The following is an 18,107-nucleotide window of genomic DNA, read 5'->3' on the forward strand; positions in this document are numbered from 1 at the left end:
TGAGCCCACATGCCACAACTACTGAAGCCTGCGTGCCTAGAGCCCGTGCTCCGCAACAAAAGAAGCCACCGCAAGAAGCCCACACACCACAATGAAGAGTAGCCCCCGCTTGCCACAACTAGAGAAAAGCCTGTGCGCAGCAACGAAGACCCAACACAGCCAAAAATAAATTAAATTAAAACAAACAAACAAACAAACAAAAGGCCTCCAAAATTTACAGGTTACAGACCTAAATGGACAAGCTGAAGATAATAAGTGCCTACAATTCCTGGAAGGAAAAATTATTAAAAAACCACTTAAAAAAAAAAATCAAGATAACTCACCAGCACAGGTGCCTGACTGGAGAAACAGCTCGTAGGAAGAACCCAGCTGGGGGCTTCCCCGGCGGCGCAGTGGTTGAGAGTCCGCCTGCTGACGCAGGGGACATGGGTTCATGCCCTGGTCCGGGAAGATCCCACATGCCGTGGAGCGTCTAGGCCCATGAGCCACGGCTGCTGGGCCTGTGCGTCCGGAGCCTGTGCTCCGCGGCGGGAGAGGCCACAGCAGTGAGAGGCCCGCATAATGCAAAAAAAAAACCCCCAAAAAACAAAAAAAAGAACCCAGCTGGGTGGTTTTGCTAATCTAGAGAAACCCAACCTCATCCTGTTAGCTCCCCACAAGCCTCCCGCCCTTCTCCGAGGGGCTCCGTGCAGATCAAGCAGACGCCCTCTTCTTTCTGGTGAGACAGCAGAGGTGCCCACGGCTGGCCCATCGTTACCAGAAGCAGGTACTTCACAGGCCAAACTGCGCCCTGAGAGAACTAAGAGCCCAATCTGAGCAACATGAACGGTGTTGGTCCCCAACTCCAGTGCGACAGAAAGTATTTATTCAACCCAGGCAGCACTCTGTAGTAATAAAACCACCCTGTATGTCTCTGAGAGACCTGCAACAATTATCTGTACAACTATATTTAATATAAGTCATTTACATACAAATTACTATTACTATAGTATGGTTTTTTTTAATTTATTTATTTAACTAATTAATTAATTTATTTGGCTGCATTGGGTCTTCATTGCTGCTCGCGGGCTTTCTCTAGTTGTGGCGAGCAGGGGCTACTCTTCGTTGCAGCGTGCGGGCTTCTCATCACGGTGGTTTCTCTTGTTGTGGAGCATGAGTTCTAGGCCTGCAGGCTTCAGCAGTTGTGGCTCGTAGGCTTCAGCAGTTGTGGCTCTAGAGCGCAGGCTCAGCAGTTGTGGCGCACAGGCTTAGCTGCTCTGCGGCATATGGGATTTTCCCAGAGCAGGGCTCGAACCCGTGTCCCCTGAATTGGCAGGCGGATCCTTAACCACTGCACCACCAGGAAAGTCCCTATAGTATGTTTTATTAACGTCTTCTTAATCGTTGTTTAAGTGTGTATTAACATGTCTTCTGCCCCTAGGCTGAAAGCTTTATAGTCTGGTGAGAGGAGCAAGGCACTCGGCCCCAGCACCCAACACTCACTGCTCCATAAATATTAATGAAATGAATGCATTAAAAGAACAAATGCACAACTACGGCACTTCCCTCTAAAGAAGATGAGGTTGTCTTATTTGGCTTTGAAATCCTACACTATGTTATAGGTCCAACGTGCTTCACAGCTTTTGGAAGTTCTTTCACGTACTCTCATCTGATCCTTGCACAATCCTGCAATTGTGCCAAGATGACACTGGGGCTCAGGTGATGGAACTTAGGTCTTCTGACTCCTCAAGCCCAGAGTTCTTTCTACGGAAGGTAATATTCTCTCTTCCACATCCAGAAATATTCAAAGCAGCTTCTAAAAACCTCAGCTTTAATTTCTCTGTCCCTTTTTAGAAATCACTGTGGAACACCATAACCAAAGATAGCAAGTATTTAGAAAGTGGCAAGCATAAGGAAAATATCACAAAATACTGTACACTCAAAATGGGAAAACTTCCAAATATTTTGTCCCCATTAGCTCTATAAGCAGCAAACGCAGAAAGGAAACACAACACGCAAGTCCTCACTCTCAGTGCAGAGCTGGGTCCCCGCCAGCACTACATCCCGCTTCCCTACAAACCCAAAGGTCCAGGCTCGCAGGCCCAACCTCACTTAGGTCCCCTCACACCCACAAACACCTGCTCCTCCCTTGGAACAGCACTCACTTATTACAGCAAACAAGGATGGCGAGAGCTTTTCTACGTGTTTCTCGCAAGGAAAAGAAAGAACAGGAAAAGAATGGAAATACAAGAAAATAACCACTACTTACAGACTAGAATTTATAGATTTGAAAGGCTTTTTTCTACTGTCAATTCAACCCACAACCACTTTTAAGTATCTATGATTCCCCAGATTCATTATAAACACCATGAGGGCTTCCTCTCTTGGCATCTCTGGGGTCAAATGCTCTTTGAGACACTGAGGATTCAAAAACAAATGATGTCGCCTGTCCATAAGGCAGCTCTCAAAACACACACAGGGCCTCCCTGGTGGCGCAGTGGTTGAGAGTCCGCCTGCCGGTGCAGGGGACACGGGTTCGTGCCCCGGTCCAGGAGGATCCCACATGCCGCGGAGCGGCTGGGCCCGTGAGCCATGGCCGCTGAGCCTGCGCGTCCGGAGCCTGTGCTCCGCAACGGGAGAGGCCACAACAGTGAGAGGCCCGCGTACCACAAAAACACACACACACACACACACACAAATTACTATACATAATGCACTATAAGTGCTACACAAATGCACTTATGAAATGAAGAAAAGTGCCCAGTTAGGAAGGATGAAAAAGACTTTATGAAGAGTTCAGCCTTGCAAGATGAGTAGGATCGGGGAAGGCAAAAGAAACAAGGTGTGCAGAAACACAGAGAAATAGCACAGCAGTGGTGTGCCGGGAAGCCGGGTTTCATCAGAACAAGAGGCTCATGGATTGTGGAAAAGGATGGAAAAGAATTTGGAAACACAGAGGATAAATGTCCTTAAATATAATGCCAAGGAATTTGTACTTTATCATGTAGGCAATTCAGCGGATCATCTCACTTTTCTAAGCAGGGTCAATGACCAACCAAATTTACACATTAGAATGGTAATTCTGGAGGCAGGCAGAGGATGAGTAAACATGCAGACTGTCAAGAAAACAAGGCAGAAAGTCACTTTACCAACCAAGGCAAGAGGTGGTCAAGGCCTAAGGGCAGCAGCAGCAAAAATACAGAGAAGGGGAAAGTGAAGCCTAACAAGTTTTTTTGGACTGGTGAGACTGGGAGAGAAAAAACAACACAGGTAACTGACATTTCTAGCCAGAGTTCAATGATCACATCATTAACCACGTTAAAGAGTAAAGGAGAAATCGTGTTTTCGTTTTAATCACTTCTTCCGGGAATGAAGGGAAAATGAAAGCTTTCAGTTTTGAAAATGGCTGTTTGTTCTGTTTTAAAATTATCTGTAGCATGCCAGGTTAAGCTCCAGGAGGTACTCTGAGATATGAGACTTGTCCTCAAAACGTCTGTGAGTGACAACTGGAGACATAAGATTCAAGACGCTTTGGTGAGATGCTCTAAGAGCAGATGATTCCACTGACAGATGGGCAAAGACAGAATTCACATTCGATCTTCAAATAAAATCAGCCTAGGAAGGATAGAGGGGAGTGACAAGCAGAGAAAGATGATGACAACAAATCTGAAATTAGAGTTCTAAGTCCAATACCAAGTTTGGTGTTCACACACTCAAAGGTCACAAAACATGTGAAATGATCACGACACCGGAACCACGAAACACAACAAAAGATAAAGGAAAGAGGACAGCCAAGCAGCAAATCACAATGCCAATGAAGGCCACATGTGAAATGAGTCACTACAGAGCACACCACAAATTCCAAACACCTGCACAAAAAGGAATGAGCAGACCAACTGGGAAACCTTAAGACCCCAGTGTAGCTCCATCCATTAGCTTACTGTCAAGATATGTCCCCTCTACACCAAACTTTTGCTCCAGAGAACCACAGGGGCTGTGGACAGGTTAACATACGTTGTCTTCTAGTTATCTAAAGGGCGACGCAGACCAAAATAAGTTCCTAAAGAAGACAGGAGGGGCAGAACTGCATGTGGGAAACCAATTAAATAACCAGTTAAATAACCAATCATCTGAATTTAAAATATCGTCCTATAGTGCCAACGTTTTGTTTTTAAAAGCAAGGAAGCTGGAGGCCTAAGGCAAGAGAAGGTGGAGTCACTGGCAATGAGGATGTGGAGGGGGATTAACAACAAAAAGTGTGAAACTACCAGATACCTCAACTTCCACTTGCACCAACACCAAGAGCTGCGCTAAGACCAGTGCTTGGCATGTCCTAAAACTGGATGCACTTCAAAGCACTTTTACACCTTCCTTTTGTTTGGAAGTGGCAAGATACAAGGGGACAATAACTTTGGCAAAGCTGATATTGGACCTGGTTCTATCTCTGATGATTATCCATATTACACTCAGTTAACCAAATTCAATCCGCTCACAAGTAAAATGAGCTTGTTTTCGTACTAGAGGTCTTTTTTCGTTTTATCTCCCTTAATGTATTTGAGCAGAGTGCCAAGCACTAGCAGACTCTCAAGCAGGGGCTACCATCCTTCCTTCCAGAGGTCTTTATTAGCTGTACTCCCGTGGGAAAATCGCTAACTTCTTTAGGCCTCAATTTCCCCACCTGTCATGATGCCTTCCTTTCAGGGTTGTTTGCGGATGAGATAATGTAAAGTGCTTTGTAAACCAGAGTACAATACAAGATGTAAAGCATAATTGTCTCCAGGCCTGGCAAATAGCAGCTGCTCCCATTTTATCTCTAAAGGAACTGAAAACACCAGGAGGGTTAAATGACGAGCATCCAGGAAAATCGGGTAAAGAACTCAACACCTACCCTCACGTCTCCCGTCACCCCACACAGCTTGCTCAGACCTCAAGTACCCTCCACCCGCTCAAGCCCCTCCCACATCACCTTAATTTTCAGGTTAGGGGGAGGGCGACTGCAAACGAAAGAGGCAAAAGGATACCATAAAATGACTCGCCCAAGGTCAAAACAGCAGAGCAGAAGGAAAGGAAACGCTGGCTGCCCCCAGCGGAGGCCACGTCTCCGCGACTCCCACACCGCCGAGCAGCGCCGCGCCCCCGCGTCCCAGGGCGCCTCGGCCTCCCGCGCGCGCGCCCCGCCGCGCCCCTCACCGCCGGCCCGCGCCCCTCTGCGCCCGCGCCCGGCCCCCAGTCCCCCGCGGACCCCTGAGGCGGGACCCGCTGAGGAACCCAAAGGTTCAGCGTCCACACGGCTGGGCCCGCCCGCGCCCCCTTACACGCCGTCGGCCTCACGCACTATGGCGCTCCACACCGGGGGTCCCACCGCCGCCGCCGGGCCAGAGCCGCCCGGCCACCCAGTCCCAGCATCCCCCGGGCAGCGTAAGCCCGAGAAGGCCGCAGACTTCCTCCACCAGCTCCTCCCCCGCCGCAGCCCAGGGAAGAGCCCGCCTCCGGCGCTGACGGAATGCGTCCCTGGCCAATTGGAACGCGCTTGAGGAGGGGGCGAGCTTACGGACTTCTCTGGCGGCCATTCGAAACGCGCACTCGGAGAAGGGGTGGCTACCTCTAGCGGGCCCCGCCCCGTCCGTGCTTCCGCTAGGGCGGAAGAGGCGAGCAGAAACTTTCCCAGAGTTCCTCCGAGCTCGGGGACCCACTGAGGGGCCGCGGCAGTCGGGGTGGGGCGGGGCCGAGGCTGTGGGCGGGACAGGCTGCTGAGGGCGGGGCTGTGGGCGGGGACGAACGGGCCCCACCCCGTCCCCGCGGGTCCGCTTTGCGTGTGACTGGGACCCGCAGCAAGCGGTCCCGTGGTTCACCTAATGTTTCGCCCCAAAGTGAAACCAGTGCGGGCGGCAGCCTCCGAGCGTGCGTTCGCGGCGGCCAGCGGGGCGCGTGGTCAGCCGGAGACCTGAGCGCCCGCCCGGGGCGGAGCCGGCAGGGCGAGGCCGGGGGCGTCCGGGGGAAAGGTCAGGGAGGGGCCTTGGGGGGCGGGGGCGGGCCGGGAGCGGAGCCAGGGGCCATGGCAGCGCCCGCGGACCCAAGGCGGCTGTTCCGGCTGGTGCAGGAAGGCCGGCTGTGTGCCCTGCGGGAGGAGCTGCGGGCGGCGGGGCGCGCCGGCTGCGCGGGGTCGGCCAGGGACACCCTCCTGCATTGCGCCGCGCGCCACGGCCGCCGGGAAATCCTGGCCTATCTGGTCTTGGCCTGGGACCTGGACATCGAGGCCGCCAACCGAGACTACAAGCGGCCTCTGCACGAGGCTGCCTCCATGGGCCACCGGGACTGCGTGCGGTATCTGCTGGGCCGAGGGGCCGCGGTCGACTGCCTGAAGAAGGCCGACTGGTAGGTGGCGGAACTTGCGGAGAGACCCTCACCATTCCCCGCAGAATCGTAGGTTCCCGCTCCTTGGTCGGCCTCCACGCCATAGCCCCTCAGCCTTCCCCTATTGAGCAGAACATTGTTGCTCCCCTTGTGGGGTTAACTGCTCCGATCTTCTGTTCCAGGCTGCCTCCCATGATAGAGCAGAGAACAGTAAAGTACATGATCAGGTAGAATATAAGCAAACTACAAATTGTCTATATGTCCTACGTATAGCATGAGCCCCAGGGCGGGATGTTCTTCTAGGAAGATCTAGCTAAATGATTACTTCACCAGTGACATTGTTTTAACTTTATGGTTTGAAATAAGTATCTATAGGTTCTCAGAAATTTGCAAAGACATGGGAGAAGTCCCATGCATCTTTCCCCCATCTTCCCCCAAAGTTAACATCTTAACAGCCACAGTAAGGTAACAAGAACCGCAATTGCTACAATCAGTATGCTTACTCAGATTTCACCAGTTATACGTACACATGTGTGTGGGGGGTGCTCTGTGTGATTTTATCACGTGTAGCCTTGCATGACCACCTCCACAGTCAACGATGCTCACCTGTAACCGTCACACAAAGTAATTGCATTGTGTTAGATCCACATCGTTTTCAGTACTATGTCCACCTCCTTAGAGGTTATGAACATCTGAAGATTCATAACATAATGAAGTTCCTGAATGAATCCACAAGGGATTCCTGATCTGATATAAATAAGGAACACATCAGACAGCCAGATAGCTAAACAAAGTTCATCTTGCCCACTGGCATGGGGGGGCGGGGGGCGTAGACCTGGTGACTTTTTGAGGTTTGCACTTTGGCTGTGACTAAGCACAAAACTGATTTTCTTATGCTTATCCAGTTCTATGGGTAAGGAAACAGTCTTCCCAAACAACCGTTAAAAGGGCACGTTTCGGTTGATTGTGTGCTTAGGAAGTGCAGTTACAGTGAGACATTTTTGCCTGTTCTCACCTTGCTGGCTTTGTCAAGTCCCTTCCCTGGATTCATTCCCTCTGTGAAGCACTTCTTGAAGATTCCAGCCTTCATTTATCTGGGTGTCTCCCTTCTCATTCACTATCATTACTACATTACCAAAAATAAAAAATCAAAATAGTGTTGGTAATTAAGTAATATCAAAGCAGTCTCAGAGGACAGATCCTGGCTGAGACCCAAGTAGTTATGTTGAGCTTCAGCTGGGCCAGCCCCTGGGACAGGAGGTAAACGAGACCTGCCCCGGCTTCCGAGAGTCATAGCAGATGAGAAGGCAGAAGCACAGAATCACTGATGTGGGAGAAGAGTAGTTGATAGTGATGTAGTTCACTGTCCCATAGTTGACACACATCATCAGTTCAGAACCTTATTGTAATCACGCCATTTCATTTGCTCCACCAATGTAGGCTCCTTACGGCAAGGCACTTTGTCATATGCTCTTTTTTAACTCCTTTTCAGAACAGTTTAATTATCGGTTACTGATTGAGGTGAATGGGATAAGTCCAGCAGAGTACCTCTCATGCAAATATTCAGCACAAACTGTCTGTGATTTTGACTAGTTCTGTTCCAATTCAGTGCCATACTAAAAACTAGTTCAAAAACAACTTTGCCTCCTCAGTATTCCCCACCTGTAGGGGCACCCACGTCACAATCATTTTCCCCTTGTTAATTCTCCCAGGGCCCCCATGACAGGCAGGGAAGTTGCCAGCCAAAGCTGTGTTCCTGCTTCCCAGACTCCCGGGTCCTCTAGGTCTTCCGTCTCTGCCAAGGGTGTGCATTTTTCTGAAGCCCTGGTCAAGTGCTTCTAATGCCTCAGCTGCCCTTCCGTCTGACAGCTTGTCCCGATTGACCTTAGGACCCCTCTGATGATGGCTTGCACAAGGAGGAATCTTGAGGTGGTCCAGGACCTCGTGGAGCACGGCGCCAATCCACTCCTGAAGAACAAAGACGGCTGGAACAGTTTCCACATTGCCAGCCGAGAAGGCGACCCTCTGATCCTCCAGTACCTGCTCGCTGTTTGCCCAGCTGCCTGGAAGACAGAGAGCAAGATCGGGAGAACCCCGCTGCACACGGCAGGTATGGCCCGGAGCTGTGCGGGATGCCACCCACCAGGGCGTGAGGGGTTGGGGAAATGGCAAGGAATACGAGCAGCTTTGGGGTATTTTGGCAAACACTTAGTTTCTAAACCAGTGTCACCCGGCCCTTAACATGCTCTTCTTTCTTGTTTTAGGTGACTTTTCGCATACATTTGTCTTCTCCTCCCCAGTTAGTTAAATGGTAGGCTGGTTCTGTTCCTTACTAAGTCTTTGACCTTGGGCAAGGAACTTAGTCTCTTGAGCAGGTTTCCTCAGCCACAAAATAATGATAACGATGATGCCCGTATCACAAGGTCGTGGGATTAAGGCACATGCAAGGCCCTCTGTGCAGTGTTATTATTATTAAAAGCAAAAGGAAAGGGGACTATTTCCTTGTATCTTCAGTAATACCTACTACGGTGCCGTCCATTTAAATAAATACAGGTGCTTCTAATTAAATACCAGGGCTCAATGGATGTGACTTATCTGGTGACAATGTTGAATATAAATCTGGACTACCATTTTCATTGTTTGGAGTAATTATCCTTAACTCTGAACTGTTTATTTGTAGATTATCTTAGTTGAAAGCAAAAGCACCATGGTATAAGACAAAAGGGGCATTAAGTAGACCAAGAGTCCAGATCAAGACATTTAGAACATAATCTTTAGCCCTTTGGGTAGCACATTGAATTAGAATACAGGGCTTTTAGGTTTCTCTGAAATCAATACCTGTGACAAGATGTCATTGAGGAGATAGGCACACAGTTATCCTGGCCACAGTTAGGGACCAAAGAATCCTTTATAAAACTTTGCACATGAGTGGAAAAACTTCTCTGCTCGTGAATTGTTTGACGAACTACCCTGCTCTTGTGGAGAAACGGTCAGTGCCCAGTCATTCACACAAAATAGTGGAGAATAGATAGGCAAAATCTTTTTTTTTTTTTTTTTGGCCATGCTGTGTGGCTTGTGGGATCTCAGTTCCCCGACCAGGGATTGAACCCGGGTTAGAGGAGAGAAAGCTCGCAATCTTAACCACTAGGCCACCAGGGAACTCCCTTGAAATCTTTATTATAGAGGATAGTTATTTCTAGCAGGAGAATTAAATTCCTGGTTATTTTGTCATGGATTACTGTTAAAATGTTTTACATTTCTTGGGCAAAAACTGACTGGTCCTAGGGATTTGTAGCACGAAAGTGAGGAGGCAGGTTAAGATTGAATGTTTGCCATCAAAGTCTCATAAAGACAAGATAATCAAGTGTGAGCCTTGTACCTGTTAAGTGAAAACATCACCCTTTACCACTCATCCAGCTAAATTTGTCTTTTTCTGGGGCGGTGGCAGTGTACCTAACTTAATACTCTTTCCTGGAAGTTACAGCTAGAGGGATGGGGCACAGAGAGGTGCCAGGAGGGAAGAAGCATTTTATTTTTGTGCTAAAAAGCTCTCATTCTCAACTCTCTCCACCCAGCAATGCATGGCTGTTCAGAAGCAGTAGAGGTGCTTCTTCAGAGGTAAGAACAAGACAGCAGATTAAGGAAAGTATTTGCTAATTGACAGTTAATATCAGTGCTGCATAATATCAGAGCTCAGACAAAATGTTCATAAAGAATCTAAGGTACCAAACAGACATGAACAAAGGACTTAAGCAGATAAAGAAGGTGAAACAAAAATAGCTAACAAACCTGGGGAAACATTAGTCTTTTTTTTTTTTCTGGTACGCAGGCCTCTCACTGTTGTGGCCTCTCCCGGTGCGGAGCACAGGCTCCGGAGGCGCAGGCTCAGCTACCGTGGCTCACAGGCCCAGCCGCTCCACGGCATGTGGGATCTTCCCGGATCGGGTCACAGACCCGTGTCCCCTGCATCGGCAGGTGGACTCTCAACCACTGCGCCACCAGGGAAGCCCAACATTAGCCTTTTATGTGTTCATTCAACAGACATTCATATACTCACTCAGCACTCACAGTACCAGGCGCAGGGGCTACCACAGCAACAAGATAACGTGGTTTCCCCCCCAACCCATGGAACTCACAGACGGGCAGGGAAGACAGACGCTGCCCACGTCGTGTGAGTCTGATGAGCGTTACAGGGAATTGCGAGGTCCCCACAGCAGCATGGGACGTGGCCTAGGGGTGAGGGATCTCGGCCCCAGTGACACTGACGCTATGACCTGGAGGAGGCTGAAAATGGGGGCAGGGTAGAGGGGGCATTCCAGGCAGGGGTGACAGTACCGTGAATGCTCAGGTCCGGGGACAAACACAGTGCACGGAAGAAACCAAAAGAAGATAGGCATATGCTGTGTCCCAAGAATGACGGGGAGGCTGCAGAGGAAGGGCGATTCAGGTCCGGTGGGACGCTGGGCGCCACCTGAGGATTCCAGATCTTGTGCTAAGCGTATAAGATACCACTGAATAATAAGAGATTTGCATTTTTCAAAGACCCCCCCGGTTGCAAAACAGAATGGATTGGAGGGGGAGCAAGCGTGGGTGCTGTGAACGCAGTCCGGCGGCTGTTGCAGTTGAACAGGAGAGATGGTGGTGGCTGGACCACGATGCTGACTATAGGGTGAAGAGAAAGGTCTGGAGACACTTGAGAGGTAGAATCACCAGATCTCGGTGAACAAAGGGACAAAGGGAATGAGGGAGAAGGACGAGTCTAGGATGATGGCCAGGTGTCTTGCCTAAGCAGCTGGTGTTGTGCTGGTGCCACCTGCCGAGGTAGATGACACCTGGGGAGGAGGGGCAGGCTTGGGGAGAAGCTGGCAGTGTTACTTTCGGGCATGTTGAGTCACATGTACCTGTGAGACACCCAGGCAGAGACATCCAGTGGGCAGTTAGACACAGATTTTAGCCCAGAGGAGAGGTGTGGGCTGAGATATAGGAGTGGGCCTCATCAACATAGAAGTGACGATTGAATCCGTAGGATGGAGGTGGTTACCTAGGAGACGATGAGTGAAGAGGAGGTGGCCTAATGTAGTGCCCCGAAAGCATCACTGTGTAGGGCTTGCCTCCTACGCGTTGGGACTGTATACCTGCAGTCATAACTACATCCTTCATTCAACAGATGTTTTCTAAGCACCTCCTGTGTGTGTTAAGCACTGGGTGATAAGCAGTTAACACAGTTCTTTCCCTAACAGCCTGCAGGCTAGTGTGGAAGCCAAGTATAGACACACAATCACAGAAATGTCATAAAATTTCAAATGGTGATGATACTACAAAGGGAAAGTCCACAGTGCTGTGTGGAAGCAGGGGGTCGTCCTGTAGATCTGGGGGAGAAGATGGGCCTCTGAGGTCCTCCTGAAGCTGAGATTTGAAGGATGCCTTGGAGTTGGCCAGGTGAAGAATGGCACTAGGATATTCCAAGCAGAGGGGACCAGCAAGTACAAAGGCAGCAAAGAGCCTGGCACCCAGGGGAGCAGAAGGAGGTGGGACAGGCAGGACCTTCGAAGGTAGGAACAGAAGAAGATGGGACAGGTGAGAGGTAGGGCCGGGAGGAAGGGGAGACAGGTGTGACCACGAAGAAGGTAGGAACGGAAGAAGGGAGGACTGGGGAGAAGGGAAAACGGGTAGGAATGGAAGGAGGTAGGACCATGAAGCAATAGGAACGGAAGAAGGAGGACATATAGGCTGCAGGACCGAGAAGAAGGTGGGACCGGACAGAAGGGGGGTCGCCTTAAGCACAGGGAGGAGGGGCCGGAGGATCCCGGAGAAGTGAGTGGATGCCACATAGTCCTGACCATGGGAGGTCATGTTGAGGTTTTAGGCTTTGTCCTTTGTGGTTGGGAAGTAGTTAAAGGTTTTAACCAGGAGAGGCTGTACCCAAATTACGTGGTGAAAAGATTACTGTGTTAGTGGTGAGAACAGAATGGCTGGGCCAGAACCAAAGAGAGAGAAACGGGTAAGGAGGCTGTTGCCTGTTGACTTGGTCTTTTTTTTTTCTTTTTTCTTTTTCCCGGCTGCACTGGGTCTTGGTTGCTGCACATGGTCTTTTCTCTAGTTGCAGCAAGCAGGGGCTATTCTTAGTTGTGGTGCGTGGGCTTTTTCTTTTTTTTTTTAACATCCTTATTGAGTATAATTGCTTTACAATGGTGTGTTAGTTTATGCTTTATAATGGTGAATCAGCTATACATATACATATATCCCTCTTGCGTGGGCTTCTCATTGCAGTGGCTTCTCTTGTTGTGGAGCATGGGCTCTAGGCGCACGGGCTTCAGTAGTTGTGGTACACGAGCTTAGTTGCTCCGCGGCAGGTGGGATCTTCCCAGACCAGGGCCCAAACCCGTGTCCCCTGCCTTGGCAGGCGGATTCTTAACCACTGTGCCACCAGGGAAGTCCCTGTTGACTTGGTCTTAAGGGGTGAAGACAAAGATGGAGACAAGGATACCGTTTTGTTTAATATTTTGGATGTAGAATTAAGAGGTTTTGGTAATAGATTGGCTATGAAGGTGAGGGGTGACTTCAAGGCTCTGCATGAGAAGCTGGAGAGATCACGTCCCTAAAATGGGACAAGAGGCTTAGAGGAGGAGCAGGTTTGCTGGGGAAACCAACCTGCTCTCGAAGAGCTCGGTACAGATACTGAGGTAGGGAAGGAGGGCAAGCACTCCAGGTTCTCACGGATCATCTATAAGGCAGGTGGTCAAGAGTCAGCACCGTTGGGTTTGAAGCGGTGACTGTTCCCAGCTGTTACTTTGTGTTTGGGCTCTAGGTGCCAGTATGAACCGGACTGCAGAGACAAGTGTGGCCTCACACCCTTCATGGATGCTATTCAGTGTGGACACATCGACGTAGCCAGGCTGCTCCTCGAAAAACACAAGGTATAGAAATGGTTTGGTTTTATCCCTTGAGTTCTTCCTACAAGTTTTAGATCATGGGATAAACAGGAAGCATTGTTGTTCAGATCATGGGTTCAAATCTCAGCTCTGCCACATCCCCCCCTCTGAGGTCCCCTTTGCCTCTTTAAGCATCAGTGTTTCCATTTGTAAAACAGGGTTACTATAAGGATTAAATAACATAATGTACATAAAGCAGTTAGCAAAATAAGTATTCAATAAATAGTAGTTGTTGGGCTTCCCTGGTGGCGCAGTGGTTGAGAGTCCGCCTGCCAGTGCAGGGGACACGGGTTCGTGCCCTGGTCCAGGAAGATCCCACATGCCATGGAGCAGCTGGGCCCGTGAGCCATGGCCGCTGAGCCTGCGCATCCGGAGCCTGTGCTCCTCAACGGGAGAGGCCACAACAGTGAGAGGCCCGCGTACAGCAAAATAAATAAATAAATAAATAAATAGTTGTTTCATAATAATAATAACAGCAGACTCTCCCCAGTAACTCTGTTTGTTTGGCACTTCAGCCTACAGCGTTGAATCTTAACCATTTTTTTGGTTAGAGCATCCTTTGAGAATCTGACAAAAGCTTTGTATGTATCATGTGCCCAGGAAAATGTATGTAGACCACAGAGTTTTGCCAAAATGTCAGAAGTCCATGGACCCAGGTACCTCTACTCCTTACTTTTGTTCACGTCTCTCCCAACCCCTAGGCTTGCGTTTCTGCTGAGGACTCCCTGGGGGCCCAGGCCATCCACCGGGCAGCAGTCACTGGGCAGAATGAGGCCATCCACTTCCTGGTCTCTGAGCTTGGCATCAACGTAGATGTGAGAGCGGCCTCCACCCACCTCACAGCACTTCACTACGCAGCTAAGGTTTGTTTCTTTCCAGAACAGTGTTCCTGCTTCCTGAGGCTTGCCTAACTCTGTTGATGAGTAACCCTGTAGTCGTGGTTCTTTTGCTCGATCTCTATGGAAAAAAGAAATTGCCCATGACATACTCTTAAAATGGTCATGATTCTAAAGCCCTGTGGCCCTTTAAATAGAAACTTGCCTTTATTTGTTTCTGGGTAAAAACTGAGAAGAGCCCTTTACTCCATGTAATGCCTGGGCTCTGTGTTCCCTCCTGCCCTTTTTTGTTTTCAGGAATAATGTTATTTGAAGCCGTAAAAATCCATCGTATGAAATTCCTAGTTCCTTATCCTTTTACTGGATTTCAGAAGATTTCTTTAAGTAAGAAAAGGGAATTGCATTTACTGGGCTCTCTGATGTATGAAGTATTGAAGACACACAAAAGTTTTCGCTAGAAAAGTAGCCACTATCTTTAATATTATTGGCCGCCTGCCTTGTTTTCCTAGCAACAGGAATAAACATTTTTCTGGTGAACTGCACTCTCCTGCCTGTGTTCCCCCTTTGAGAACGTGGGTATACAGTTGAGGGTGGGCTAAGAGCATGGTCTGTGGCCACAGGGATAAAAGCGAGTGGGAAGACTGAACCTGCAGCCTTGGTTTCAGTCTCAGCAGGTACTGACAGGCTAACTGGCTGGACAAAGGTATATCGATTGCTTTACAAAGGACAATGCCAGCTATGATAAGAATCCCATCCAGGGGAGGTTACACTCTTTTCCAGTTTATTTCTCCCCTAAAGATTTAGCAAAGAGTGTGTTTGCTTGGGAGATTTAGAATTGTGTTTTCTGAGTAAATCACAAGATTTATACTCCTTACACTGAGGGAAACCCAACCATAGTGGTCAGTGATTTGGCTACAAAATTGATCGTCTGTATTCTAATAACTAAACGTCACCTACATCTTTAATGATTTACGCTGAAGTTCGAGAGTAATGTGACGAGCCTTCCTTTGGATATGAAAATTCAGTTTCAGCAGTCGAGTATTTTAGAAAAAGCACCTAATGTGCATTAGAGTTTGTGTTTAAGGCTTGCTTTTGTCGTCATTACAGTGGTAACAAGTTTATTTCAACTCTCAGGAAGGACACGTAAGCACAATCCAGACACTCTTATCCTTGGGTGCCGACATCAACGCCAAGGACGAAAGAAATCGATCAGGTATGACCTCGTTTTACACGTGCTTTGAAAATTATTAGTAAACTGAATGTAAACAATGCAAACAATGAACTTTTATGTTAAAATCATTACTTTTAATATTATTCCTCTAGTAGTTCAGCAACGTTTCCTTAAAAAAGCACCTCCTCCATTTGCAAAGCTATAGAACTACTGCTGTTACCATGGTAACGATGATGACTACTACTTACTGCTGCTGGTATTCCTGTTGTTGTTTTGATTATTTTAAACCACACAACGTATGTGACATCAAAGCACCTTCTATCTTAATCCATGATCACACCAGCTCCCCAGGTGTTACATAGATTCTTCATAGGTCTTCTCTCTACGGAATGTATTTTAAAACCTTAATCACGGGCTTCCCTGGTGGCGCAGTGGTTGAGAGTCCGCCTGCCGATGCAGGGGACACAGGTTCGTGCCCCGGTCGGGGAAGATCCCACATGCCGCGGAGCAGCTGGGCCCGTGAGCCATGGCCGCTGAGCCTGCGCGTCCGGAGCCTGTGCTCCACAACGGGAGAGGCCACAGCAGTGAGAGGCCCGTGTACCGCAAAAAAAAAAAAAAAACCTTAATCACTATAATTTTTTAGATTTCGGGCTCAGAAAGATATTTTCAGAGCTAATTCCTTAGACTTGGACTTTAGAATAAACCTTCTCAGTAGCACTCTGTGCAACAGTGTCCATCTTGCAAGGGTTAAGTAGGATCTTGTGATGCTTCACAACTCACTCCAGGGCTGCAGAGGAAGGTCACTAAGTCCCAGGACACAAACTTTCTCCTAACGACAGGGGAGCAGGACCCAGGATCATGGCTACAGCACATCAGAAACCCTCAGCGCCAATTTCCAACCAGAATGGGAAGATGTGTCAGCAGTTTTTCTTTCTGTTACATCATTCTTACTCATGGTGATATTTTTACTTACACAGAGAATTCACAAAACTTTGAAAATGTCTTCTGTACTATTTAAAGTCTCCTATTTCTCACTAACTTACTTTGTTTTAGACAAGTCTCTCAAATTCTCTCCAATTGGTTTTGTTACTTTTAAAACCATTTGTGGGGCCTCCCTGGTGGCGCAGTGGTTGAGAGTCCGCCTGCCGATGCAGGGGATACGGGTTCGTGCCCCGGTCTGGGAGGATCCCATATGCCGCGGAGCGGCTGGGCCCGTGAGCCATGGCCGCTGGGCCTGCGCATCCGGAGCCTGTGCTCTGCAACGGGGGAGGCCACAACAGTGAGAGGCCCGCATACCGCAAAAAGAAAAAAAAAAAAAAAAAAAAAACATTTGTGACCAAGTCAGGTTAAAAGGAAGAATGTTTTGATCCAGAATAGGCAAAGTCATAGGGAAGGATATGGAACTATGAAATCTGTGCAATTGAAAGAATCAGTGCTTTTATCAGGGGCATCCTGCTCCCCAGTCAGTACTGCTGTAGGTGACGCACTGAGCTGGGTGCCTCTGTCCCCACCCAGCCCTGCACCTGGCCTGCGCGGGGCAGCACGCGGCCTGCGTCAAGTTCCTCCTGTGCTCTGGGCTTGGGGACTCTCTGGACATGACGGGCGCCCTGGCTCAGCAGCTCACACGGAGTCCGGACGTCCTTCAGTGCTTCAACCACAGTGCAACAGCTGAGGGCGTTTCCAGAGGAAAACAGTGAACCCACAGTAATCCACGTCCTGCTGCTTGAATCCGTTTGCAGATGCAGTGAAATGGGCCAGTTGCCAGTGTTTTCTGCCCTCCCTCTCCTGCACTCCCCACTTTGGTGGCGGATTCCCTGGGGATGAGGCGGCTGTCTTCCTGGCTGTGTGACTGCACATCACACGATTGGAATCTTTCCATAATCTCTGATTCACTTTTTCTGCCCTTCCAGTGGAGTCAGATGATGTTGATGAAGTCGGTGTCTGGAATCCTTAGAGAAGCATGAAAATACAGTGTACATACTGTTATGTATGGGTGTGAAATGTTTTATAATAAAGAGTGTGTGGTGAGGCCATGATAATAATATTTAGAATATAGCAGGTTCCTATCACCTTGAGCGGTAAAACATAATTGGCTTGTATACTTTCTTCTTTCATGGGCTTTTCATTGGCATTGCAGTGGTTTAACTTCTGGCTTCAAAGCCTGGAAGGCAGTGCTGGGATCTGTTTACGTGGACATTTACAAGGAAGGGAAACGTTTCTATAGCCTAAGCACTGCTACTGGAGTTTTAATCTTGAGGTTATTAGTTTTTTAATGACAAGTTCTGTATTGGCTCCCTTTGGATAATAAAGGCATCTCAAAACGCATTGAAGATATTTACAAAGCTTTTCCACGACCTCATTTTAAAAATGGGGTTTGTCCCACAGGTCACATTTCCTGTCCCACCTGCCACCTGCCCACGGAAGCTTGTGGCTGTCGAGAAGTGAAACACTCGACATTGTAACTTAGAAAAATTTTGTAGCAACTTAAACAGGTTGAAGAAAGGCTAAGTCCTCAGGCATTTGGATTCTTTTCCTGTTTCTTTTCCTTTTCTTTTTTTCTTCATATGCAAATAATAATTATTAGTCCAAGTCAATCTGTTAAAAAAGCGTTTGCATCGATCACAAGCAAGACTCAGTCCCCTCGTTCAGCGTCATCTGGTAAGAACTCGTCACACGCCCTCACCCCCGTTCTCAGCATTGTGCCAGGCTGGGCAAATAGCAGGAATGTCCAGTTCTCTGTTATTCCCAGGTGGTACTGGCTGATTTTTATCCCTAACAACCAGATAAATGTTCTGGTAGAAACACAACTGGTACCTCTGAATCACACACTGTCTC

The 18,107-nt window shown here is 48.6% G+C and overlaps 2 protein-coding genes across 8 annotated transcripts in view; one reads left to right on the plus strand and one right to left on the minus strand.

Moving 5' to 3' along the window:
- Nucleotides 1-5,436, minus strand: part of FBH1 (F-box DNA helicase 1) — a 46,105-nt gene extending 40,669 nt beyond the window's left edge. Inside the window, exon 1 of one of the 2 annotated variants that reach the window (XM_082618045.1) lies at nt 5,315-5,436. In XM_082618045.1, the coding sequence (XP_082474171.1) occupies nt 5,315 (1 nt within the window). In that variant the 5' untranslated portion in view covers nt 5,316-5,436. Of the gene's footprint in view, nt 1-5,294 lie in introns of both variants that reach the window. The other variant, XM_082618046.1, reaches the window with a different exon arrangement.
- Nucleotides 5,437-6,022: 586 nt separating this feature from the next.
- ANKRD16 (ankyrin repeat domain 16) lies at nt 6,023-17,832 on the plus strand. 6 transcript variants are annotated; one of them, XM_082619580.1, is made up of 7 exons: nt 6,023-6,354; nt 8,223-8,443; nt 9,909-9,951; nt 13,142-13,250; nt 13,967-14,128; nt 15,236-15,314; nt 17,658-17,832. In XM_082619580.1, exons 1-7 carry the CDS (start codon nt 6,035-6,037, stop codon nt 17,732-17,734), a joined length of 1,011 nt encoding a protein of 336 aa, XP_082475706.1. In that variant the 5' UTR covers nt 6,023-6,034; the 3' UTR covers nt 17,735-17,832. The 6 variants fall into 6 exon arrangements, with proteins under 6 accessions (XP_082475706.1, XP_082475705.1, XP_082475707.1 ...); XM_082619579.1 differs by lacking the exon at nt 17,658-17,832 and adding an exon at nt 17,012-17,316; XM_082619581.1 differs by lacking the exon at nt 17,658-17,832 and adding an exon at nt 17,183-17,316.
- The last annotated feature ends 275 nt before the right edge of the window (nt 17,833-18,107 follow it).

This window comes from Mesoplodon mirus, assembly GCF_964341445.2.
Source record: "Mesoplodon mirus genome assembly, chromosome: 4".
Taxonomy (NCBI): Eukaryota; Metazoa; Chordata; class Mammalia; order Artiodactyla; family Ziphiidae; genus Mesoplodon; species Mesoplodon mirus.

Bases quoted from the DNA above. Each gene is read 5' to 3' on its own strand.
- ANKRD16 (XM_082619576.1), top strand. From the start codon at position 6,035: ATGGCAGCGCCCGCGGACCCAAGGCGGCTGTTCCGGCTGGTGCAGGAA. The intron at 6,355-8,222 runs GTAGGTGGCGGA...GATTGACCTTAG, and splicing joins TGCCTGAAGAAGGCCGACTG to GACCCCTCTGATGATGGCTT. The intron at 9,952-13,141 runs GTAAGAACAAGA...TTTGGGCTCTAG, and splicing joins GTAGAGGTGCTTCTTCAGAG to GTGCCAGTATGAACCGGACT.